The sequence below is a fragment of the Mus pahari genome, chromosome 6 (genome assembly GCF_900095145.1).
Source record: "Mus pahari chromosome 6, PAHARI_EIJ_v1.1, whole genome shotgun sequence".
NCBI lineage: Eukaryota > Metazoa > Chordata > Mammalia > Rodentia > Muridae > Mus > Mus pahari.
The window spans coordinates 19413558-19439990 of NC_034595.1; the positions used below are offsets into that span (position 1 = coordinate 19413558).

The 26433-nt window shown below is 44.6% G+C and overlaps 2 protein-coding genes across 6 annotated transcripts in view; one reads left to right on the forward strand and one right to left on the reverse strand.

The window, feature by feature from the left end:
- The window catches only part of Astn2 (astrotactin 2), a 958131-nt gene that overhangs the window by 215342 nt on the left and 716356 nt on the right, over positions 1-26433 (reverse strand). The gene's annotated exons all lie outside the window — the stretch shown is intronic.
- Trim32 (tripartite motif containing 32) lies at positions 13796-24867 on the forward strand. Of its 3 annotated transcripts, none has more exons than XM_021201338.2 (2): positions 13796-13879; positions 21738-24867. In XM_021201338.2, exon 2 carries the CDS (start codon positions 21817-21819, stop codon positions 23782-23784), a length of 1968 nt encoding a protein of 655 aa, XP_021056997.1. In that variant the 5' UTR covers positions 13796-13879; positions 21738-21816; the 3' UTR covers positions 23785-24867. The 3 variants fall into 3 exon arrangements, with proteins under 3 accessions (XP_021056997.1, XP_021056996.1, XP_029395469.1); XM_021201337.2 differs by having other exon boundaries at positions 21741-24867; XM_029539609.1 differs by lacking the exon at positions 13796-13879 and adding an exon at positions 14077-14094.

Consider the following 26433-nt stretch of genomic DNA (forward strand, 5'->3'; position numbering starts at 1 on the left):
GTTATCATGTAGAAGAATTCGAATTGATCCATTCTTATCTCCTTGTATAAAGCTCAAGTCTAAGTGGATCAAAGAACTCCACATAAAACCTGAGACACTGAAATTTATAGAGGAGAAAGTGGGGAAAAGCCTCAAAGATATGGGTACAAGGGAAAAATTCCTGAACAGAACAGCAACGGCTTGTGCTGTAAGATCAAGAATCGACAAATGGGACCTCATAAAATTGCAAAGCTTCTGTAAGGCAAAAGATACTGCCAATAAGACAAAAAGGCCACCAACAGATTGGGAAAGAATTTTTGCCAATCCTAAATCTGATAGGGGAAACTCACAAAGAATCAATAAAAAGTTTTTTTTAAGGTGACTTATAGGCAAGTTACAGGCCTCTATGTGACCATGAAGAAGGCAAACCAATAGAAATGTAGTATTTTCATGCATAAAATAACTATAAGGTGAATGAAAATACGATTGTTAAAGTCTAATATATTGAATTTCCACCCAAAGTGCTTGCTGTCCATTCAAGATAAATCAGTTCTTAGGGTGTGTGTGTGTGTGTGTGCGTGCCTGAGTATACATATGCACATTACACCTTGTAGAGACCAGGAAAAGGTGTCAGATCCTGAAACTAGTATCACATGGAGTCTGAAGCCCCCCAGTGTACTGGGGAATAAATTTGGATCTTCTGGTCTTAACATCTGAGCTAGCTCTTTAACCTACTTACATTTACCACAAGAGAGTTACTACTTTTCAAAGATGCCGCTGGATGAAATGTTTGAAAGGGAAATATGAAGGAAAAAGAAACCTTTCCCAGTCATTTAGGTTTTGGTAAACATATGACATTGTAGATACTACATCTTTACGAATACTGCATCTTTCTCCCTGGAGTCAAGCTCATGCACTGCCCTTTCATGTCCTGCTCAAAACGGAATCCTCAGGACTCAAAGACTAGTCATTCTCCAGTACCCTCTCTTTCCTTCCAGTAACTTAGAGGGTTGGCAGACCAGAGGGATGTCTTAGTCGGTGTTAAGGGTAAACAGATCTTAGGGATGCTAGCATCCTGGATTGGAAATACCAGTCTGCTGTAATAAGGCTTGGGGGTGGAGAGCACGGCACCAGGCATACCAGGTACCCTCAACCCAAGAGGAGGCAGCACGGGTCAAACACCATCATCCTTTGCTGGAGTCAGAAGCTTGGGTTAGAGGAACAATAGGAACTAACTGCCATTCCTTTGCCACTCTTAGAGCAGAACCACAGCCTTTCACAACTTTCTGTTCTTCGAAATATTAACTCTACCTACGTTACAAGGTCCTATTAAGACATACTTGTGAAGATTTTAGATTTATTTATTTTTATTTATATGAGTATACAGCTGTCTTCAGACACACACCAGATGAGGGCAGCAGATCCCATTACAGATGGTTGTGAGCCACCATGGGGTTGCTGGGAATTGAACTCAGGACCTCTGGAAGAGCAGTCAATGCTCTTAACCACCGAGCCACCTCTCCAGCCCACTGATGAAGATTTTATAAAGTTTTCCAGAGTGCATTAGTTCCTCTAGTCTCTTGTCATCCTCCTTGTAACTGCGTATTATTTGGGATCAGATGACTAGCCAGATCATCCAGTATTAAATAGGATTAGAGCAAAGGGTCACAATCCATTATGAATTCCCTTTCTCAAAGTTGAGACAATGAGTAAAATGAATAGAATCTACTTCAATTGTACAGATACCAGGCCATAATTTATGTATTTATTTTGCATACAGGATCACATCTGATCTCTCTTAATCCTGACAGCAATGAGAGGCAGGTTTCAATATCAATTTTAAACTTGAGGAAATGGCAGGTTATAGGTGTAAAGTCAGAGTCTGTTCTATTTTGCTGTTGTTGTTGTTGCTGTTGCTGTTGCTGTTGTTGCTGTTGCTGTTGTTGTTGCTGTTGCTGTTGTTGCTGTTGCTGTGACAAAACTGACTGAATCAATCCTGGGGAAGAACGTGTTTGTCTTACAGGCCATAGTGCATAAGGAGGTTAGAAAATCCAATCAGGAACCTGAAGGTCGGAACTGAAGAAGAGAACATGAAGGAGCATTTCTTATTGGCTTGCTTTCTGTGGCTTACTCAGGTACCTACCTTCCTTGTGCAGTGTAGGCTGACCTGCCTAACCAGCATGCTAGAAAATGTCCCCCTGACAAGCCCACAGGCCAATCTGATGTAGACAATTCATCAAGTGAGATTCCCTCTTCCTAGGTATGTCCATGTTTGAGTCCAGTTGATGTAAAAACATAACTGGGTCCAAGAACATCTTTGGGGGGGGTATTTTGGTTTTTTGAGACAGGGTTTCTCCATATAGCCCTAGCTGTCCTGGATCTCACTTTGTAGACCAGACTGGCCTCGAACTCAGAAATCCGCCTGCCTCTGCCTCCTGAGTGCTGGGATTAAAGGCGTGCGCCACCACGCCTGACCCAAGAACATCTTGATCATTGCTCTCTTCTCTTATTTCTAAGAACGCTTTCCCACTGTGCTAAGCCACCTTTCACTCTAGAGGTGCTAAAGATTCCAGTCTGCATAGCTATAGAATGTAGAATGAAAGTTCTATTTATTTACTTTTTTCTGTTCGTGATATCCTAGGACAAATGGCTGAGGTGCCTATTTAAAATATCAAAGTAGAAGTTGGTTGCCAGGTTCTCCTAGCATTCCTCAGTACCTACATTTCACAGGCTATGCCTGGCACACCTCAGCTCTACCCTAAACTTCTCCAGCCCCGGCATGAACAACTCTTCCTCCAGGTACCCTTGCCTATGTAACCCATCCTGACCTTTCAGTCTAACTTTTAAACCTCCTGGTCAGTCCCTTGGCACAGGCTGTCCCTGTTGATCAGCAGTTCCTCTCCTACCCCCTCTCCCGTCTTGCACGGTTCAGCTGTGTCTGCTCATGGTCAGTCTGGACTCTTCCCAAGGCCAATGCCTCTGGCTATGCTCTCCTTTTTATCTACAACAACTTTTCTCTTCCACCATAGTTAGGGCAGTTATTCCTTTTCTTTTTCACTTCTGTCTTTTTTTTTTTTTTTCCTTTCACCTGGTGCTCAAACCCAGGTAAGGTATAAATGAGCCTTCCTCTAAGGAGCTTAGCATCTCCTAATTGAACCAAACTGCTAATTCTACCCTCCTGGGTGTGGATAGCTTGCCTGTGCTGGCTTCTGCCACCCACCACATTTGGGCTCCAAATTCTAGAGGCTAACTCTTCTGCTGTTCTCCCCCATATCTGCTCTAACAATCTGCCTCTCCTGAGTACTCATTAAGTGTTTCTCTGGCTCTTGGAGCCTACCACACCTGTCTCATCTCTCATACTCGACACTTACTTTTCCTGTATTCCACCCCCAGCCCCTTTCCCCCAAAGCCTCTCCCAGTCCACCTTGCCAGCTTTTCCTCTTCTTGTTTTAACCACTTCTCTCTCCTCCTCTACTGGGTAAGCATCATCCCTCAGCCCCTTGGGTTTTGTGGTTTATTTTTTAGATGTTTTCTTCATCTACATTTCAAATGCTATCCTGAAAGTCCCCTATACACTCACCCTGCCCTGCTTCCTTACCCACTCACTCCCACTTCTTGGCCCTGGCATTCCCCTGTACTGGGGCATATAATCTTTGCAAGACGAAGGGCTTCTCCTCCCATTGATGGCCACCTAGGCCATCCTCTGCTACATATGCAACTAGAGACACAGCTCTGGGGGGTACTGGTTAGTTCATATTGTTGTTCCTCCTATAGGGATGCCAACCCCTTCAGCTCCTTGGGTACTTTCTCTAGCTCCTTCTTTAGGGGCCCTGTGTTTCATCCAATAGCTGACTGTGAGCATCCACTTCTGTATTTGCCAGGCACTGCCATAGCCTCACAAGAGATAGCTATATCAGGGTCCTGTCAGCAAAATCTTTCTAGCATATGCAATAGTGTCTGGGTTTGGTGGTTGTATATGGGATGGATCACCGGGTGGGGCAGTCTCTGGATGGTCCTTTCTTACATCTCAGCTCTGAACTTTGTCTTTGTAACTCCTTCCATGGGTATTTTCTTCCCCCATTCTAGGAAGGAGTGAAGTATCCACACTTTGGTGTTCCTTCTTCTTGAGTTTCATGTGTTTTACAAATTGTATCTTGGGTATTCTAAGTTTCTGGGTTAATATCCACTTATCAGTGAGTACATATCATGTGTGGTCTTTTGTGATTGAGTTACCTCACTCAGGATGACATCCTCCAGATCCATCCATTTGCCTAAGAATTTCATGAATTCATTGTTTTTAATTGCTGAGTAGTACTCCATTGTATAAATGTACCACATTTTCTGTATCCATTCCTCTGTTGAGAGACATCTGGGTTCTTTCCAGCTTCTGGCTATTATAAAGTAAGGCTGCTATGAACATAGTGGAGCATGTGTCCTTATTACAAGTTGGAACATCTTCTGGGTATATGCCCAGGAGCAGTATTGCTGGGTCTTCTGGTAGTACTATGTCCAATTTTCTAAGGAACCGCTAAACTGATTTCCAGAGTGGTTGTACCAGCTTCCAATCCCACTAGCAAAGGAGGAGTGTTCCTCTTTCTCCACATCCTCACCAGCATCAGCTGTCACCTCAGTTTTTGATCTTAGCCCTTCTGAGTGGTGTGAGGTGGAATCTCAGGGTTGTTTTGATTTGCATTTCCCTGATGATTAAGGATGTTGAACATTTTTTGAGGTATTTCTCAGCCATTCGGTATTCCTCAGTTGGGAATTCTTCGTTCAGTTATGTACCCCATCTTTTAATAGGGTTATTTGATTTTCTGGAGTACATCTTCTTGAGTTATTTATATATATATATTGGATATTAGTTCCTTATCTGGTTTAGGATTGGTAAAGCTCCTCTCAAATCTGTTTGTGGCCTTTTTGTCTTATTGACAGTATCTTTGCCTTACAGAAGCTTTGCAATTTTATGAGGTCTCATTTGTTGCTTCTTGATCTTACAGCACAAACCATTGCTGTTCTGTTCAGGTATTTTTCCCCTGTGACCATATCTTTGAGGCTTTTCCCCACTTTCTCCTCTCTAAGTTTCAGTGTCTCTGGTTTTATGCTCCATTGGGTTCTAATCACAAGGACAAAGTGATTTGGAATGTTTCTCTTTTAGAACTGTCTTAGTCCATTGAGGATGTAGTAGACTGAGAGTCTTGTCACTGCAGGGAGCCTTCTCTACTTCCTTTGCCTGCAATCCTACTTGGGGAGTGAACTTAGGAACTGTGAATTCCCCTTTGCTTTTTCTCTCTTACTCTTTGACCATTGAATCTTCTCACTCAAAATCTAGCCCCTCAATTCAGCTCAAGACTTGGCCCACCCTTGGAATTAGTTGTGTCATTAAGCCTTGCCACCTCATTTCTTACTGCAACATGGACTGGCCACAATACAAATTCTACAGTTAGTCTCAATGTCCAAAGAATGGCACACTTGACAACCAAATCTTCACTGATCATAACAAATACTGCCAAGACACAGACAAAGTGGTCTAAGTCCGCCGATGTGCAGACTTCCTTTGCTCTCTGCTCTCAGCCTTCCCTCTCTATCTCATGCCATGTTCACCAGGTGCTCCTGGCAAAAGCCACCTGCACCCCTGAAACTTATCAGAACCCAGACTTTTCATCTTTAATATAGAGAATAAGGCCCCACCCCAGATGCCTCATCCTAACTCCCTTCCTTAGCCTCAATGTCACTCTTTAGTACACTTCAGCCAGCTCCTCATCCCCATCTTGTCTCAACCTCAATAGCTTTCATGTCATTGCATCCTGCAACTCAGACCTACTCCCACACTGATGGCCTCTACACTCTCAGGGAAGTGGCAGATCCTGATGGCTTTCGCCATATCCCTTTTTCTATGGCTGATCTCTCCCAGATAGAAAGACACCTTAGTTCCTTCTCTAGTGACACTTCTCGATTCATCAAAAAATTCAAATACGTTACTCAAACAAACACCACCACCTGGCATGACCTCTGTGTCATTCTTTCCTCTACTCTCATTCCCAGGGAAGAGGAGCGGGTCTAGACAGCTTCCGAAGTCCACACAGGTGAGGTCCATTGCATAAACAACTCCTATTCTGTAGGGGGAGACATAATTGCCTGGTCAGAGCCCCCCAACCCCCCAACCCCGAACTACCAGGTTAATGCTGAGAATGAGTCTGCTGGCATGATATCCAGGGACAAAACAGCTATTTGCCTCACATAAGGCAATTAATTTTTAAAAACTGACAGAGGTCACACAGAAGTTGGATTAGAATCCTGCAGAGTTTCTAGCCTGATTCACAGGGGTCATTTTAGCCAGAGATAAGAAGAATGCTTCTTTTTAGCAGGTATGGACTGTTTTTTATCAAGTCCTTGAGGGAATGGTGGATTCGGTGTAAATGGCAGACTTTGGGGAAAGGGATTCCTTGGGACCAGACAATGGTTAGTAATAAAATTCTTAAAATACTACGCAGCCAAGTTGTTAGAGGGTATCTTAGTTAGGGTTTCCATTGTTGTAAAGAGACGCCATGACCAAGGCAATTCTTAAAAAGGACAACATACAATTGGGGCTGGCTTACTGGTTCTGAGGTTCAGTTCATTATCATCATGGCAGGAAGTGTAGCAGAATCCAGGCAGGCATGGTGCTGGAGGAGCTGAGAGTTCTACATCTTGTTCCAAAGGCAAACAGAAGACTGGCTTTTAGGCATCTAGGAGGAGGATCTCATTGCCCACTATCACAATGACATACTTCTTCCAACAAGGCCACAAGGCCACACTTCCTAGTAGTGTCACGCCCTTGGCCAAGCATATTCCAACCTCCACAGAAGGCTTGCCTAACATTCACAAAGACCTAAATTCTATTCCTGGAACTGGAATACGTCAGGTGGGATGTTACACAATGGTACCCAGGCAAGCACTACTACCTGTGACCATGGTGATGGCCCAGTCTGTGCTGCCGCTGAGGACCATGTCTGGGTCTGTAGCAGCTGAGGTCTGTGTCAATGTCTTTCCCATGTTATAACCAAAGGCTATGCAGACATTCCTGGTATAGACTGCTTCATGGAGCCATATTGATGTCTGAGGGCTGTGCAGAGCTGGCTCCGCCTTTGCCTGGGTAGCATGGGATACCTGACCCTGAAGATGTGAGTGCAGGTGAGCTGATCCTGGTGGGGTGAGCATAGGACAGTGGGTTCTGCCTTTTGTCTGTGCAAAGTGGGAAAATGGGGTTTTGTGGCATGGTTGCAGGAAAGCTGGCCGACTCAGCTATTACCCAGACCCAGATCCAAGACTTTGAGTTGACCCATTCCCAAAATCTACCCTACTTATGAACTCCTTGAATGAAGGGGACAGTTCTGCAGAACCAAAGCTGCAGGACTCCATGACACAGCACAACAACAGGGTATCAGAAAGGAGTCCCAGTGAGGACCCAGTATTAATAGTGCAGCAGAAGCCAGAGGCCTAGAACCAGACCAATGACTCACTGCAGTGAACATTTGTAAGTAAAGCTGTTTGGGCTGACATACCACAGCTTTCACAGTACGATGGTTTTGCTGGTAGTGGCTTTGTATGTTTGGTATTTGTTTGTTTGTTTGTTTTCCTGTTGTGTGGGAGATTCCAAGGGCAGAGGGTTGATATTTACAGATGGGGGGGGGGAAATAAGTGATATTGGGGTGCATGATTTGAAATTTACAAAAAAAAAAATCAATAAAAAGTTCTTTTAAAAAACTAAATAGAAGGGTTGGAGACACAACTTAGTAGTTAAGAATACTTGCTGTTCTTGCAGAGGATCCTAGATTGATTTCCTGCACCCACGTGTAAGGTAATGAATGTCTGTAACTCTAGTTCCAGAGGATGTGACACCCTCTCCTGGCCTCCATGGGTACTACATGCTCATGACACATTGACATATATCTAGGCAAAACCACTAATACATATAACATAAAAATAAGCTGTCTTAAAAGAAAGAAATAGCTAGAGAGAAGAATAATGTCTAGTGTCTTTAAACATGATGTTTTTGTATTATCTGTCTAGTGATGTTATTCCAAACAGGAAGTCATCTAGAAGTAAATGCTAGAGATTTAATGACCTGCAGTTGTGTTACACGGATATCATTATGTGAAAAATTCGTTCCCTTCTACTGTTTTAAATATAATTTTAGGACAATTTTTTTTTTTTTTTGGTTCATGGCAATATTAAGAGGAAGGTAAAGGAACTTTCCTATGCTTCTTCCCTAATCAATACTTAACCTTCCTCCATCACCACAGCTCCCACCAAAAGCCCCCTTGCAGAGCCTTCACAGTTATATCATAGTCACCCACTGTCCACAGGTTACATTACAGACAATTTCTAGTACTGTCTGGACAAATATATACTGACCTGTACCCATAGTGAGTGTGTCATACAGAACATTTTCACTGCCTTAAAATACCATTAGTGTTTCACAGATTTATTTCCTACCTGTGCCTCCAACCCATGACAACCACTGATCTCTCAGTGGTCTCTATAATCCGCTAAGTCACTGAATATTCACATTTCTGAAATGTGAATATTGGATGTCCATGCTAGGTTTACAAGGCCTTCTCAGTTCCAACAAGTTAGCAAGCCTAACATCATGTCATCTTTTCATCTAACCCCCAAATAACCTGAAGGTGGTAAGGCTGCAGCTGTGTAAGATTTCAAATCTCTAGCTCTTTTAAGACATGGTATTCTCGATAAACTAATGATTGCAGGTCTTGGTAATGAACATTATAGTAGATTAGACAAAATGCTAAATGCTTTCTCATTTCGCTTCAAACAATATGGTAGAGAGTTGACTATTGCAGAGGAAAAAATCTCCCTTTAAAAACAAAAACAAAAACAAAACCCAAAAAATAATATTGAGGTCAAAGTGTAACTTCCATTTACTTGAGTCCTCCAATTGAATGTGCTGAAATCCTTACCTCCAAGAGATCAGAATATGATGTGATTGGACAATGAGGCTCTTTTAGACATAATCTGGGAAGATAATATCAAACCAGGGTGGCACTGTCCCTTTCATCCATTCTGACCAGTGTTGTCAAATCCAGGTCTGCATGGTGTTATGAACAAATAGGAGGAGACACTTAGCCTAAGCTTACAAGAAAGAATGGCCTGGTAACACCTTGACTTCATGCTCCTTGCTCTCCCAGAATTGGAAGAAAATACATTTCTCCTGGTTTCAGAAGTCTTTGATAGCTTGTCTATAGTCCTGGGAAATTGATATAGAGGGTGGAAAAGTTATGTGAAACCCCATTATTCTAAAATGTTGAATAAAGAATATTTAAAGAACTTCACAGACAGTATTTTTATTTAAAACAGTAGCTCTCATACATGGGCTGCACCTAGGCCCCCAACACATATGTAGCAGACGTGCAGCTACCTCTCTTCATAAGAGTCACACAACAACTGGAGCAGGAGCTATTATCCCTAAAGCTGTTGCCTATGTGTGGAATTTGTTCCCCCAGCTGGGCTGCCTTGTCTGGCCTCAGTGGGAGAGGATGCACCTAGCTGTGCAGATATCTGATGTGCCAGGATTGGGGGATTCCCAGGGAGGCCTCCACCTTTTCAGAGAAGAAAACAAGGAGGATGGGGGGAGGTGCTGTGTGAGGAAGAACCTGGAGCAGGGGTAGGGTACTGGATAGTTTTGTGTCAACTTGACACAGCTGGAGTTATCACAGAGAAAGGAGCTTCAGTTGGGGAAATGCCTCCATGAGATCCAGCTGTGGGGCATTTTCTCAATTAGTGATCAAGGGGGGTAGGGTCCCTTGTGGGTGGTGCCATCTCTGGGCTGGTAGTCTTGGTTCTATAAGAGAGCAGGCTGAACAAGCCAGGGGAGGCAAGCCAGTAAAGAACATCCCTCCATGGCCTCTGCATCAGGTCCTGCTTCCTGACCTGCCTGAGTTCCAGTCTTGACTTCCTTAGTAATGAACTACAGAAGTGTAAGCTGAATAAACCCTTTCCTACCCAACTTGCTTCTTGGTCATGATGTTTTGTGCAGGAATAAAAACCCTGACTAAGACAGGTAGTGATCAGGATGTAAATAAATAAATAAACTAATCAGTTAATTAATTAGTTAAAATAAAGTGACTCTCAACCTTCCTAAAGCTGTGACCCTTTAGTACAGTTCTTCCTATTGTGGTAACCTCCAACTATAAAATTATTTTTGTTGCTATTTCATAAATCATAATGTTGCTACTGTTGTGAATCATAAACCTTTTTGGAGGTAGATGTTTGCCACAGGGTCTTGACTTACAGATTGAGAACCTGTGCTTTAAAACATTTCTGTGTCAGAAGACTGCTAACATTGTGCCAGTGTGTTCAAAGCTGCAAGACAGAAATGAATCTAGTTGTCCCAAGTGTTTATTTTACTCCTAGATTTTATGTGGACTGTGGCAATAAATTCAACTTTAAATATTTTTAAAAAGAAAGGAACATTCAAAGAACACTATTTTCAGGAGAAAAGAGAACAGTAATTACAAGGGCATGGCTGAGCCTTATCTTCAAAAGTTCAAAGTTTCAGGAGGACCATTAGCTTTTTGTCAGAAAGAAATATCAAATTATATGTATGTATATATATGCATATATGTATACACACACATATACACACATGCACACCGGCAGTGCTGAAGTAAGACTGTAAGCTGTTAATTGCAGTGTTTAGAAAACAGAATTCTAATTCTTACCCTCTGGCAGTGGAAGTGAATTTAAGTCAGAAACCACTTGACAGTAGCTCTCTCATAGTCTCCACCTACAGCACAGTGAGTAAAAGACACTATGACCCTATCCTGAAGGCTTCTCTATCTTTCTAGAGGAAGAAGCTTCAGCAAGCTTGACATGACAGAAAGCCAGTACGAAGGGTATTCAGTATTCACATCGCTAAAAGGTCAACATTGGATGTTCATACTAAGCTCACAAGGCTTTCTCAGTTCTATCAAGTCAGCAAGCCATCTCTCTTCATCCACTCCCTCAAATAACCTGAAGGAGTTGAGGCTGCAGCTGTGTGTGGTGTTCTCCCCTGGTGATGTTGCTCTGAACTGCTCAAGGAAGAGTTGAACAATCACCAGGAGATCATAACCAAGTCTGTCACCCATTTCTTGACTTAACATTATAATCTCTCATCTGTTTTGAATATTCTGAATAATAATTTTTAACAAATAGAAAGATAGCTCCTCTCATAAAATGTGGGTTGCTTGTGGAGGGTGGTTTGGACTCTAGCTCTGTGCTTCCGGGAGGTAACAGTAACATGCAATTTGGTTTCTTTATCCACCTACAGGATTATTGAAAGGGTCAGTTATGGTATATAAGTGTCTATGAAGTACTAAGAAAATGCCCAACCCTTACTTGACTTATCCCACTGTATCCTTTTGCAGCTACACTAATCTTAGGTCAGACAATTAAGAAAAAATTAAATTCATTGGCATAATGACACAGGTTTGTCATGCTCACACTTAGGAGAATGGGTAAGGACAGCTTACAGGCAGAGGGGACCACTGTCCTAATTTGCTCTCTACTGATGTGACGGTGGCCTTGACCAAAAGCAACCTGGAGAGGACAGTGTTTGTTTGGTTTCTACATTCTGTTGCCAGTGCATCATTAAGGGAAGACAGGAAAGAGACTTGGGAAGGGCAGAAACCCAGAGGCAGGAACTAAAGCAGATAAAGGAGGAGTGCTGCTTCCTAATGTGTTCCCCAGGCTTAGCGTCAGGTACCTCTCTTCTGTCTCCCAGCACCATCTGCCTAGGGATGCTGCTCCCCATGCTAACTCTCAGTCAAGAAAATGCCCCACAGACCTGTCTACAGGCTAAGCTGATGAAGGTGTTTTCCTCAGGTGAGGTTCCTGGATATGCCTAGATTTGTGTGAAGTTGACCAAAAACAAAACAAAACAAAACAAAACAAATAAAACAACAACAACTACAACAACAACAAAAAAGCCAAACAAACACGAAACCAACAACAACAACAACAAAATCTTAGCAACACAGCTATATAGTGGGGTACAGGACAACCTAGGTTATACACCAAAATGCTGTCTCAAATAAACCAAACAGGAATAAAGTCCTAGTTCTTAATGCAACCTGTTATGCAGCGAGTTCCACAGTCCCAGGCCCCTGAATTTCAGATGTCAGAAAGTGAGAGAAGGTGGAATGCTGTACTTTTCTCCTTTTTTGCTCCTAAAGAAATTCGGAGTCAAATATGACTAACCGTGGCCTGTATACACAGATTCTCATCTATCTCAAATAACACACTCTACTGTGGAAGAGGCCTATGAACATTTATATTTACAGAACAAAAAACTCCTAAGTCTTAAATGCATTTTGGGGGATATCAGGTAGATGGGCTACAGCAAGATAGAGAAATTTCTTTTATCTTTTCCAGATGTTATAACATTCTTAGTGGAAGCTCATAGTCTTCTAACTTTAACAATACATTCCAACGGCTTTACATTATAGTCACAAGACTGTTAGGTCAGAATCATAGGTTGTTAATAAATGGCCATTAAGAGAACTAAAGCTAGCCCAAGATAAATTGACTATGTATCTACAATATGTTTTATCCTTTCACAGTCTTGAAGTTCTAGGTATTTGGTCAGTCCATAGGATTGCCAGCACAGATATAATTTCTTCAGAGAACTTTGAGTCACATGTTCTCTGGGCAGGCTTTGGGAGTTCTGGGTGCCTGGATTGGCTCAGGGCTCTAGAATTATCTGAGATAAAAACATTGTACTCAGAATGTATAATCAGGAAATCTGGTCAGGGATAAAATCGTGTGAGAACTCCTGCATCGCTGAGAAGAGAGACCAGTTGGAGACTGAATAGCCGGGTTCAGAGTTCCTGCAAAAGTGATGCCAGGTTTATACTGAACCTTGGGCAAGATGTGTGGGGCGGGGCGAAAGTGGGGTGGGGGTGGGGTAAATTTGCTTTTCCCACCTGAGTTATTAGTAACTCATCAAAACAGCTCTTGACTTTATTTTGAGATAAAGAAATAGAAAAATAAAGTTAATTGTAATTCTCGGAAATTAAACCCAGGTTCTGACGGGTAGAAACCGGTTACTTTGGCATTTAACCCCTAGGTCTCAGCTTCATCTCAAAGTCTGTAGTCTGTCGGAAAGTGTTTGAAGGTATTACCGGTTTTGTTCTGTGGTCTTATCTTTGTGCAGAGGGTACACAGCTTGGTGGAATTTCAAATATGAGACCATATTTCAGATTCCTTCTTATTCCTAACCAGTACTGTGTGTTTATCGCGTTCAGGAGATTAACCTGTCCCCAAACTACCTTCAGGACCAGGAAGGAGGTCCTGGCCAGTCAGTGGGCCACAACACCTCCCACCTGGCAAGGCTCAAGGCAGGCTTTTCCCTGTTTCTCCCTCTGCTATCCGCCTCCGCGCTGTTTGGCCAAGAAAACCTCTTTCCTAAGGGGCGTGTGTTCAGTGACTCCACTTAGGGATGTGTCACGGACAGAAACACCTAGCCCGGGGACCTGCTGCTCTTTGAAGGGAGTGTGCTTGTCTTCCCTATTTAAAGTTCAAAGAGGCGTCTGTCTGCAAGGTGCCCGAACTTTCTGGAAACTACTACTGGGGGATTAGCACTGACTAACCATGTTTAGACTCTGAAACGGGGCAGAAAGCTGGATCACACGCTGCAATGGCCTAGGTTTCCGGAGCCATCCCTATCTATTCAGCTGGGCCGCGGGCGCTGAGCCCGCAGACCTACAAGCCCCAGCATGCCTCGGGAGGCGGGGCAAGTTGACGGGCAGGCGACAGTACGAATTGGCGACTGCCATGAGAAGGACGCGCTAGCGCATGCGCAGAAGGCAGCGGGCGGGTGGGCTGGCAGCGGTGGACTCGCGTCGGAGCCGCGGGCGGTCAGGTAGGGGGCGGGAAGGAGGGTCTGCGACCAGGGACCGTGGTGGGTCGCGGGGGATCCAAGATTGAATGGCAGGATTTGGGGACTGGATCGGAGTGGCAGGATCGGGTTCGGAAGGGACGGGCTCAGGAGCGATTCGGCGGAGATGAGATGCAGCTGGGGGAGGGGAGCAAAGGGGCTGAGGAAATTTGCAGTTGCAGCATGTCGGGAGGTATGAGGTAATGTGGGGGCCATGCGGAGAGACGGGGTGCAGCATGTGGGAGATCGGGGGATCTGACGTCCCTGGTGGTATATGGGTGCAGAATATCAGAAGCATAAAGGAATTTGGCAGGCCTGGATGAGATTGGGTGTTGGCGGGCAGAATCTTAGGGGCTTTGAGGAGATCGGTGTAATGATAGCAAGATCTGAGATCAAAACAGCCAAGGTCTTGGAAGATCCTAATTGCTGATGAGAAAGGGATTTCTGTAGCGGAATCTGGGAAAGACTGAGGGGTGAGTTCCCCAGGGAATCAGTACCCAGTTAGCAAATCGCAGCAAAGGTTTGAAGGCAACACGTGAGGCAGGACGGGGGCGGAGGTGGGGGGGGGTTGGAGGTGGCACAGTACAAGATGGGGAATGCAGATGAGGGATCAGATTGAAGGAGGGCAGAAATCTGAGATACAGGATTGAAGTTTGGAGGTGGCTTGCAGGGGTGATAGATGTGGGGATTTGAAAATAGATTAAAGGATGTATCCGAGGGATGAGGGACACATAAGAGCTATTGGTGAATTGCAAGGTTGCAACGTACAGTCTAAAAGGTTGAATAATAGATTTGGGATTTAGCGTTGAGAATGAGGTTTGTGGAGAATGAATGGTGGAGAGTGAATGCTGTAACTAGATTGTAGAATTCAAAATCAAATGAAATTTGTGAGTTGGTTCTTAGGAGGTTTTTGTTTGTTTTGGTTTTGGTTTTGGTCTCTGCGTAACTGAACCCAGAGGGTCTTCTGGAGACCCAGGGACCTGAAAGTAAATAAATAAACTATGTATAAATGAATGGAATTTAGGAGAATGGAGGGTTTGGGAATAAAGACACTAGTTTTCAGAAATCCTGAAGGAGAGGTTGACATTCTCTGAAGGGCAGAGTCTTCCTCACTTACTAACTAAAGGCCCTTTAATCCTGAGGCAGGCATGTATTCTCACTAAATCTACTCTGACCCCCCCTCCCCCCCAACCTCCTCATCACAGACCCGACATTGTAGGCCTTGGGGAAGAAGCAGTAAGCTACCTAAGGGCTTCTACTATCTATCCCTTCCCTGTACCCCCAAACCTTCCAAGGTGTGAGCCAAAATGATCTTCAACCTGACATTATCTTATAGGAGGTCCATTATAGCTCACAGAGACAATGGTTCTGGGTGAGAAACAAAACAAGGTTGGAGCAAGGCGGAGCCACATGTCTACCGAGTATTTATTTAGCCTGTACCATTACCTAAAGCCAGGGTTCTCAGACTGGGTGCTTTTGTTCTGCCAGGAAACATTTGACCGTGTCTAGATGGAGGCATTGTCAGTTGTCATAGCTGAGGGGTTGTGGGGGGTACTGGTTTCTAATGAACAACCCCTATAATAAACTATCATTTAGCCAGAAATGGCAGTCATGCCAAAATGGGACCTGGCATCAGAGTCAAGAATTCTCTATTCAGATCCTGGCTTTTTCTCTTTCTGCTTTGTAACCTTTTAAAGAGTCCATTGACCTCTCAGTGCACAAGCTCTTCAGGGACCTACGTCATAGGATGGCTGTGAGGACTCAGTGAAATAAATCGGTGCTTACTGTCTGGTGCCCGGTAAAAGTGCTCAGAATTTACTACTTTCGAAAATCTATGTGTGCTTTCTTCTCATGACACTCCTTCTAAATATACTTTCAGTGTTCATTGTTACCCATGAAACTAAGGCTTAGGAGGTCACTTGTGTAACGCCACATACCTGCCATGTAGCTCCCCACCACAGAATAGTCTCTCTTCCCTTGCTGGCCTGCTGCAATCGTCTTGGTCTTCCCTTTGCAGCCTCTCCTAAGGAAAAGGAGGCTTGCCCCGTATTCAGAAGCTGGGTAACTTTTCTTGATCAAGAGAAGCCCTGGACTTTGTTCTTGCTTTGCTCTTAGACCAGAACCCGTGGGGTGATAGTGCAAGGAGCTTGGAGCTTCAAAGCTGAGATAAGGAGGGCTCAGGCTCAAGGGCAGTGCTACACGGAAGGAGACTGCTCTGAAGGCTCTCCTTTGTGCATCTTGTCTCTGGCACAGAAGGGTAGCATTGTCTTTAGCAACTCCAAACCTAGCTACACTACTACAGAAGGCAGCTTAGTGAACAAAATTAGACCGGAGCTGAGGGCAGAACACTTAGCTGCGATGATGTCAACACAGATCACTTAGGAGAACACCTGATGGAGGTTGAGTTGGCCGTGGAAGTGGCTGTTTTACTGTTTGCTTGGTGGTCAAGCCCTTGCCAGCCTCTGTCTGAAAACACAGCGAGCTTGGCTAAGTGCTGATTAATGTGCATTCTCTCCAGAAGGCCCACAATCTAAACTTTACTCCTGATTCTATAAGGCAGAAAGTGAAGAGCCACATTTTAAATGACATATCCTGGGTTACAGAGCCAATTGCTAACTTGGGCATATAAATCAAAAGTCACATGTTGGCAAGCCTCATAAAAGTGCACCCTCCTGTATGCAGATGGCGTTACCTTTGGGAGATTGCTTCCCGTGTACCTTTCTGATAGAACTGTATGTTTTAAAAGTCATTCCTGGATGAATTTACCAACCTCTTAGCCAAGTCTTACCTACAGGTAATAGTAGTCTTTTGTTTTGTTTTGTTTTTGTTGTTTTTTTCGAGACAGGGTTTCTCTGTGTAGCCTTGGCTGCCCTGGACCCGATTCTTAGACCAGGCTGGCCTCGAACTCAGAAATCCACCTGCCTCTTCCTCCCAAGTGCTGGGATGAAAGGCGTGCGCCACTACTCTCTGGGATCAGTAGTCTCATCTTCTATAAAAGTACATGTTTCGAGTGAGTCCTTTTGTGGCCCAACTCACAGGTGAGCATCTGAGGGCCAACTCTACTACATACCACGGTGGGAGAACATGGACAGGCTACTTTTTTCTTACTGTTATTTAGGATGTAGACTAACACTTCCTTCACACAGCTAAGAGAAGTCATGCGATGTGTAGAAGGTGCCTGGCATTTGTTAACTCTGGGTGGCCATTAGAAGACATGGTTTTAGCTATCAGCAGGCTCCATAAGTGCCCTCAATCTGAAGTTCACAGACTTGTCTCCCCAGCCAGAACTAGGTGAATAGTCAGTCTGTTAGTGAATGGCCTTTGTGGCACTGAGTCAGGTTCACACTTGGTTCGAATTGGGTTAAAGTGCATAAGGAGCAAATGCAGCTTGAGTGCTGGCCTGAAAGGGAGTGATAAGGTTCAACAAAATAAAAAACCTGCAAACCACATGAGCATATTAGTTGTAGAATTATGTCATGTCAAGTTTTTAGATGATTTTTTCTTTCACATCTCTTTCTAAAAGTTGTCTCCATCCCCATCGTGGCAGGACTACACTAGTGGTAATAGCTTAGTAAAGATCTGCTTCCTTAATTGCTTAAAGTCCTCTAGGTTTGCTTATGGCCTAATCCCCCAAGAAGCAAAGAGGGGTGTGGGGAAGCTTGAGATCAAATAACCATCTTCCAGAGGGCCCTGAGTTTAGATTATTTAAATGTGTGGCTGCTGCCTTAGGTATCTGCCATACGACAGGTACCTGTTCATTTCCTATCACAGGCTGGCTAATGGCTATGGCAAGCAGTAGCAATTGCAATCACTGCTCCTGGTAATAATAATAAAGGCTCTTTACACAGTTAATTCTGTGCCTAGTTTGGTGCTGTCCAAAGTGCTTTAAGCTCAGTCTCTTCTAATCTCTGCCAGTGAGAAAGCGTCGCCTGGAAAGGCCATTTCATAGCTAAGTTGAGATGTTAGGAAACCTTTCAAACCTCCACTGTAAGTGATAGAGCCCCAGAATCTAAAGCCAGAATGCCCGGGTCCTGCATGTACTTTCTTAATACTTGGAGCACCGTTAGCTTCCAACCCGTGCCTCTTTGCCCGAGTTCCGCCTTAGGATGTGGGATTAGCTGATTTCCCTCTCTTGGTCTCGGTTTCTTCAACTGTGTTCCTCTTGAGGTCACAGCTCACTCTAGCTTTCCATACTTAGTCTCTGCTAGAAGGGGCTCCAGCAGTTGATGTGTTGATTGGAAGTGAGGGGTTCATTCGCTCATTGCTTCCTAGCCTGGGTGACCACATTCTCAACCAAGCCCCTCCCAAGTTAACTAGTCCTTTTAGTAATCTTTATGTGCCTTTGCAGTGCAGGAAAAGACAATTCATTCCTTTCAAAACTTGGATTGTAAACTGAATTGTTTGCTAATACCGTACTGGTTCTGATTCTTAATGCTCTTGATTGCTAACAGAATTACATTAAATAGTCATTGTCATCAACTATGAAAAAGTCATTGCTTGCCTACCAATTATTAGCTTAAGTATCTACATTCATTATCCTTAGTTCTCATGGTAATTCTTTTCTTTTCTTTCTTTCTTTTTCTTTTCTTTTCTTTTCTTTTTTTCTTTTCTTTTTTTTTTTTCCTTAACTAAGAAAATAGGTGAAGAGGAGTTAAAGAATTTGTGAGGCCTAGAATCTCTGAATAGCTTGCCAGGCATGGAAAAGTTAAGTAACTTGCCAGGCCTGGAGAGATTAGGTAATTTGTCATTTGCCCCACATTCTGTAAGTGGAGGCACAACAATGCTGTCTTGTTCTGTCTCACTTCAAGGTTTGTGTTACCTGCTTACTCTTTTTCCTTTCAACTCCCTTGCTACCTATTTCACAGACTGGCAAAACTCAGTGGTGTCAGAAGATGAGGCTGTCTTAGAGCTATCTGTGAGAACACATACAACTTTAAGAGATACAGTATCTGGAGTCAAAGAGTTGTGCTGGTGTCGGGGTGGGCTGTACACTGTCAATCATTGTGTGACGTGGGTGAGGGGGACAAGGTAAACGGAGGTTACATAAAATGAATGGAAGGGCAAGACTTGGGAGTACAGCCTGAACAATGGGAAATGTGTTCAAGCGAATGTAGAGGCAGCCAAGGTTGTAAATGGCGTGTTGACTTTTCATTCTGCTTCGTTACTGATTGTTCTAGCTGGCAGGAGATGAGCAGCAGCACATCTGTAGGCTTGGCATAGTGAAGCAGTTCCTTTCACTGCAACAGCCTTTCCAGGGAAGTGGAAGTCTAATTGAGCTTCTGTTTGATTCAATCTTGGTATTAATGGGAGTGGTCAGGCATGCCTGTCTGGAGGAGAGGTGGGGTCTGCCTGACTGGTGGGTCTGTCTTAGGCTAAGTGAACGCTGTGTACTGGGATGATGGTAACAGAAATAAGTCCAGGCAGTTTTCAGATCTACACTTCTCCAAAGCCAGAATCTTTAGTGCATGGATTTTTGACATCTTTTTGGAGAACCTGGTAAAACTGTAGACTGGAGAAATAGTTTGCCGTTGGATGTGGGCAAAAATCAATTCATTTCATAAAGCTGATAGCTTACACAGGCAGGAAGCCTTTGAATTGAAAGAAGTCTGGGGAAAGAATTTGCTAGTATTTTTACAAATTGGCAGACTTGTTTAACAAGCTGGTCTGCAGTGCCAGCTCCAGGAAGAACAGATGTCCCTGCACAATGTAAGGTAACATGCTTGGGACCCAAATACCAAATGCTGCTGCCCTCAGTCTGTTCTCACAGATGACAGGAGACAGAAGAAAGCTATTGGTTAGGATTGAGTGGCTCTCGCAGATCCTGGGTCAGAGCTTCTATTGGTGTTTCTGTGGGGCTGCCCCACGCCCACAGCATTTGAGAATTGAGCATTCACTGTTGTAATATCCACAGGAGACCATTTAAAGTTCACGCTGCCCAGTAATTTGTTGTTTTGTCAAGGCATGGATTTGAGTTGTAATGGTTGCAAAGCCAGTGTTGGACTGGGTCACCCAGCTAATAAAATCGATTCGCTCCACTCTGTTGGCTGACTCAGCTAGATGATGATTGTTCCTCCTTTAGGGAGAAAAGTACGTTTTAAAAGTACATTTTAAAGGCAGTGCATCCTAGAGCAGAGTCTAGAGCACTTGTTAATAAATAACTGAAAGACATTTTTTTTAAAAAACCTTTGAAGTAATGTTGGGGTAAAAAATAAGTGAAAGTACCATGTTTGACCGCTGAGACCTTGAGCTTGTTTTTCGAAACTTCAATGCTCTCATTGCCAAAGTGGGACAGTAAAATTCTTACCACGGTTCCACAATGAGGATTAAGTGAGAATAAACATGCACAGCATTGTGTAGTACTAGGATACCAGAGCAATTTCCTGCCTATAGAGGAACGTCCTGGAGGTAAACCTGACCCTCTCCCCTACACACACACACACACACACACACACACACACACACACACACACACTCACACACACTCACACACACACTCATACACACACAGTCCTTTTCATCCTTAAGCATACCAGTTCCTTGCTGCTAAGCGCTTGCTTGCCCTAGCATACCCTTCACAATGAATGTCCCATGTTACTTGCACATGAAAGTCACTTTGTCCTCAAGCTCTCTAACCACCCTCAAATGATTAGATCTCTGTGCATCTCCTAGCGCCTGCTCTCTTCTCCTACAGTTTTCACATAAGGCTAAGAGGGAACCAAAGTTCACTAAGGACCTTTTCTGGTACAGATGTGATCCTTCCTGGTCCTTCTGTAAACCCAGGAAAGGATATGCTGTCTCCGTTTTACAGATACAGAAGTTTAGAGAGAGAGAGAGACCAAGTGTTCCCTGTTCTTCGTCCCAATTCACAGAACTCTGTGCTTGCCGTCTGCTTTCTCGGCTTTGTTCAGGCTGTGCCCTCTGCCTAGTGTTTCATTCTCCCGTCTCCTTTCTGGGTCCTTGCAGACTGAAATGGGTGCTCCAGCCTCTCTGAAATTCCACTTTTATTTAAGTAAAAATGAATCTACTTTCCTATCTATCAGAATGGGTCTGCCTTGATTCCTAACTTACATACTCGCCTTGCTAAAGCAGAGCAGGCTGAGTATGCCGCAATGTAATGTCTTGGTTCCTTCTGATGCCTAGCCTACTATGGGTGGCTAGCTGGAAGATGAACAAATGAAAAATGTGCGCTCCCCCTCCCCTTATCTGATGGTTTATAGATTAAGTAAAGGCAGTCATCAGAATTTTTTCTCTGAGTGAAGCATCAGAGGCCATCAACTGTGATAGAATCAAAAGGCTCAGACCCCAAACTCACAGAGTGTTCTTTGCTTACAGTTCCTGTATGTGTCATTGCCTCTGAGCTTTGCAAGACTTCTCTTATAAGTAGCACCATTTAGGAGCAGCCTTACTCAGTTGTCAGGCTCCATTACTCTCCCCACTGCATCCCACAGTGTAGACCTCGGCAGGGTTATTCTCTGCTTTCCTGCTTGTATGTCATATTGTTTAACCCTTCCAGTAATGGTATAAGATAGATGCTGCCATTTCTATTTTATAGTTGACAGGGAAACTGACCTTTAGGCAATTTAGGCTCTTCCCTGAATTCTTCCATAACATAATGCTTTAATTGTGTGTGTGTGTGTGTGTGTGTGTGTGTGTGTGTGTGTGTGTGTAAGGGGAGGGGTGGTGGTGGAGGAGACACTATTTCCTGCGTCATAATGACTGCAATAAAATGTTTATAAATAAGTAAATGATTAAATGGATGATTATAGCTATTCTCTAAGTTTTTCTAGACTGGAATAACATGTAGGAGTAGAAAAATGAATAATGGTTTGTCTTTTCTCTTTAGCAGGAATCTGACACTGGGGCATGAATATTAAGCTGTTTGGCTCTAAGCTGTGTTAGCAGGAACCTTCGCTGGAAGAGCAATGGCTGCGGCTGCAGCGGCTTCTCACCTGAACCTGGATGCCCTCCGGGAAGTGCTAGAATGTCCCATCTGCATGGAGTCCTTCACTGAAGAGCAGCTGCGACCCAAGCTGCTGCACTGTGGCCATACCATCTGCCGCCAGTGTCTGGAGAAGCTCCTGGCCAGCAGCATCAATGGCGTCCGCTGTCCCTTTTGCAGCAAGATTACTCGCATCACCAGCCTGACCCAGCTGACCGACAACCTGACGGTGCTGAAGATCATTGACACAGCTGGGCTCAGTGAGGCCGTCGGGCTGCTCATGTGCCGAGGCTGTGGCCGGCGGCTGCCTCGGCAGTTCTGCCGAAGCTGTGGTGTGGTGTTGTGTGAACCCTGCCGGGAGGCAGATCACCAACCCCCTGGCCACTGCACACTTCCGGTCAAGGAGGCAGCTGAGGAGCGGCGGAGAGACTTCGGGGAGAAGTTGACTCGCCTAAGGGAACTTACTGGAGAGCTGCAGAGGAGGAAGGCAGCCTTGGAGGGCGTCTCCAGGGATCTTCAGGCAAGGTATAAGGCTGTTCTTCAAGAGTATGGCCACGAGGAGCGTCGCATCCAGGAAGAACTAGCCCGCTCGCGGAAGTTCTTCACAGGCTCCTTGGCTGAGGTCGAGAAGTGCAACAGTCAGGTTGTAGAGGAGCAGAGTTACCTTCTCAACATTGCTGAGGTGCAGGCCGTGTCTCGCTGTGACTACTTCCTAGCGAAGATCAAGCAAGCTGATGTAGCCCTCCTGGAGGAGACAGCGGATGAGGAGGAGCCAGAGCTCACTGCCAGCTTACCCCGGGAGCTTACCCTGCAAGATGTGGAGCTCCTTAAAGTAGGGCATGTTGGTCCGCTGCAAATTGGCCAGGCCGTTAAGAAGCCCCGGACAGTTAACATGGAAGATTCCTGGGCAGGGGAGGAGGGAGCAGCATCTTCTGCCTCAGCCTCGGTAACCTTTCGAGAGATGGACATGAGCCCTGAGGAAGTAGTTCCCAGCCCTAGGGCTTCCCCCGCGAAACAGCGGAGTTCTGAGGCAGCTTCCGGAATCCAGCAGTGTCTGTTTCTCAAGAAGATGGGGGCGAAAGGCAGCACTCCCGGCATGTTCAATCTTCCAGTCAGTCTCTACGTGACCAGTCAGAGTGAGGTGCTGGTTGCCGACCGGGGCAACTATCGCATCCAAGTGTTCAACCGCAAAGGCTTTTTGAAGGAGATCCGCCGCAGCCCCAGCGGCATTGATAGCTTCGTGCTGAGCTTCCTTGGAGCCGACTTGCCCAATCTCACTCCGCTTTCAGTGGCCATGAACTGCCATGGGCTGATTGGTGTCACTGATAGCTACGACAACTCCCTTAAAGTCTATACCTTGGATGGCCACTGTGTGGCCTGTCACAGGAGCCAGCTGAGCAAACCATGGGGCATCACAGCCCTACCGTCCGGCCAGTTTGTGGTGACTGACGTGGAAGGCGGGAAGCTCTGGTGTTTCACTGTAGATCGAGGAGTAGGAGTGGTCAAATACAGCTGCCTCTGCAGTGCTGTGAGGCCCAAGTTTGTCACCTGTGATGCTGAAGGCACAGTCTACTTCACCCAAGGCTTGGGGCTCAATGTGGAAAACCGACAGAATGAACACCACCTGGAGGGCGGCTTCTCCATCGGCTCTGTTGGCCCTGACGGTCAGATGGGCCGGCAGATCAGCCACTTCTTCTCTGAGAATGAAGATTTCCGCTGCATCGCTGGCATGTGTGTGGATGCTCGGGGCGACCTCATTGTGGCAGATAGCAGCCGCAAGGAAATTCTCCATTTTCCCAAGGGTGGTGGCTATAGCGTCCTTATTCGAGAGGGCCTTACCTGTCCAGTGGGCATCGCCCTCACACCCAAGGGGCAGCTGCTGGTCTTGGACTGTTGGGATCACTGCGTCAAGATCTACAGCTACCATCTGAGAAGATATTCCACCCCTTAAAAGATGAGAAATACCACTTTCTTCTTTCCCTCCGTGGAATTTCCATCCCTTTCCTTCCTTCCTTCTTTCCTTCCTTCCTTGTTGATGGTGCCGTAGAGTAGATGTGGCCTGTGGCCTGATTCTAGTAGGGTTGCTCTAGAATCGTAGAAGCTCTAGTTTTCAGTGATTTTGTTTGTTATGCCCCTCTTCCCCCCTCCCCCTCCCCTTTTCTCCTTCTAACTTTAGAGCTTAGAGCTTTAACAGGTACCTTATCCCAAATAGAATAGATGATGCTCTTAGCAGAAGTTGCTTAGAAATTAGGGACTTCCAAGGCTTTAGTAGAGAGAACCACTTTAGTCCTTTGCCCTTGTGTTTGAAATTTGTATTGGTATTGAATAGTCATTGATCTTTCCCTTTGGACTCTGAGGTCCCTAGTCTACTGTCTCCTTCCTGTTACAGTGTGCTTCGTCTGTGGCTTTAACTCTGGCTGCATTCTGTGTGCATGCTCCAGTGGAATCTGCTTGACCCTTCAGTGATATTATATTCTGTAGCATGGTGTCTCCTTTTTGATCACCTTTACCAGTGTGAGAGTGTATCATTAAGTGCCACCAAAGGTGACACATAGTCCCTTTGAAAGCAGGACCTCTTGACGGGAATTTCTGCCACCATAGATTGTCTTCTCATTGCAGATGTGCCAGAGGATGGTTTGACTGACCCTAGTTGGATAGTGTTGAACACTTCAGTCCAGAAATCACTTACCTTTTAAAGGAGTTTATACGTTAGAATTATGCCTTGGTCAAGGCAGACGGGAACATATAAGCAGATGCTAACATATCCAGCAAACGTGGGATACTTTCTAGGGCTCAAAGCGTTTTGTACTCCTTCCACTGATCTACGCTAAGAATTATTGGAAGAACTGTGTAAAGTGGGCTTCGACCAACAATGTGGGGAGGTTGACACATCCATTTTCATTACTAAAGAACAAACCGTTAGGTAGCTAGCCCTGTATTTTCTTCAAGCGAGTGCATATTGTTTGACTTGGAGATTTATCTCTGTTCTACCAAGCATTAAACTAATAAAACTAATAACTTTCTTCATCACTGATGTTCATGTCTTAATTCCATATGGGATTTGGGAAGGGAGAGAGTAGTAGCTTGTATGATGCCATTTTGCTTATCTATACTGTGTTTTGTTGACAGCATAGCATTCTACTTCGTTTAAAATGCAGTCCCAAGTGCCATTATGTAAAGATAAACAGATCCTCACTCCCATGCGCATGTGAACAGGATCAGTCTAGCATCACCAGCACCCTGTTCAAAATTGGGTGTCCACCATAGGCTTATGGTAGGCATTGTAGTATGTAAATGAAGATGGCTATGCTTATGTGTTTCAGACTAGAAGTGAGAGTGTAGAATGAAGTTCTGTGGGTCTCCATGTCTGCTAAGCAACATATCTGATCTTAGGCGCAGGAGTGACTAAGCCAAAGCTCTTGCTTTCCTAGAAACAAGATTGCTACACTAATGAACCCCAAATTATTTATTGGTGGCAGTGTCTTTATAGCTGTCAAAGGATGGGTAAAGAAATAGCTTGTTGGTCAACTAGTTCTTGCTTTCAGTTAGAGAAAGCTCCATATTTGGATTATGAAGTTGCATCTGATATTCCAAGTTTATAGAATTGAGAAGAAATTAATGCAATTACAAGTGCATCAAGATGGCTTGGATGCTTAGAACCGTCAGTGGTGGTTCCCAGCAGTAGATCTGCCTTTGCTGTGGTTGGGGGACTTTTGTAGGCACTAACAATGATGGAAACCTTGACCACACAGTGTGGAGTGGAGAGTGAATGCAGTGCTATTGGTAAGAGGGCCAGGAATCCTCCAGCTGCCCTTGTTTGGCATTTTGATTCTCCCCATCTCTACAACACAGTCCTGCTTTGGCTTTCAAATCAAACAGGCATCTGCTAGCGCAAACTGGCTGATTCCCCCCCCCCACACACACACACACACCACACACACACTTTGATATTTCAGGCCGTGTTAAACACCTTTTGCAGCTCTCTATCACATTGTTTAAATAAACAGATAGTGGCTCCAAGAGACATTTAATCATAGCCATTGGGTTTTTGTCCTTTCAAGGCGGCAACCCTCTTAGACATATGAAGTGTTGCATGTGAGTCTGTCCTGTAAAATCAATGAAGAACGGTGGCTTTAGTTACAAATAAGGGGGTGGGCAGGGAGCTGTCCTTACCACAACTCCTGTGCTGCCACTGCAGACTTTTAGGAGCCTATAGAACCCTTTCTGAAAGTCATCAAGCTACAACATGCCAATCTTCCAGTTCCATCTTATTAGCATGGAGACTATAGACATTTTTGTTCAACAAAGGAAAGAGAAAAAACCATGGCCTCTGTGTATAAGAAAGGTAAGAGAATATGTGTGTGAAGTCCCCTGACCCAGTTCCCAGAGTACTTGACATATATCAGCCATCTAGCCATGCAGCTTTAGATGCAACCGAGTGTCTGGTGCTGTGTGTGGGCTCTTGTCTTCCATCCATGTTAAACTGTCTTTTTTTTTTGTTTTTTTTTTTTTTATCTACTTTTATGCTTTCCAGGCTTATATTTGGCCATGGGAGCCTTCCTCAGCTCTCTCTTCCCCCAACCCTAATTCATCTACCTGC

Excerpts from the sequence above, each read along its gene's own strand:
- Trim32 (XM_021201338.2), top strand. The coding sequence starts at position 21,817 with ATGGCTGCGGCTGCAGCGGCTTCTCACCTGAACCTGGATGCCCTCCGG.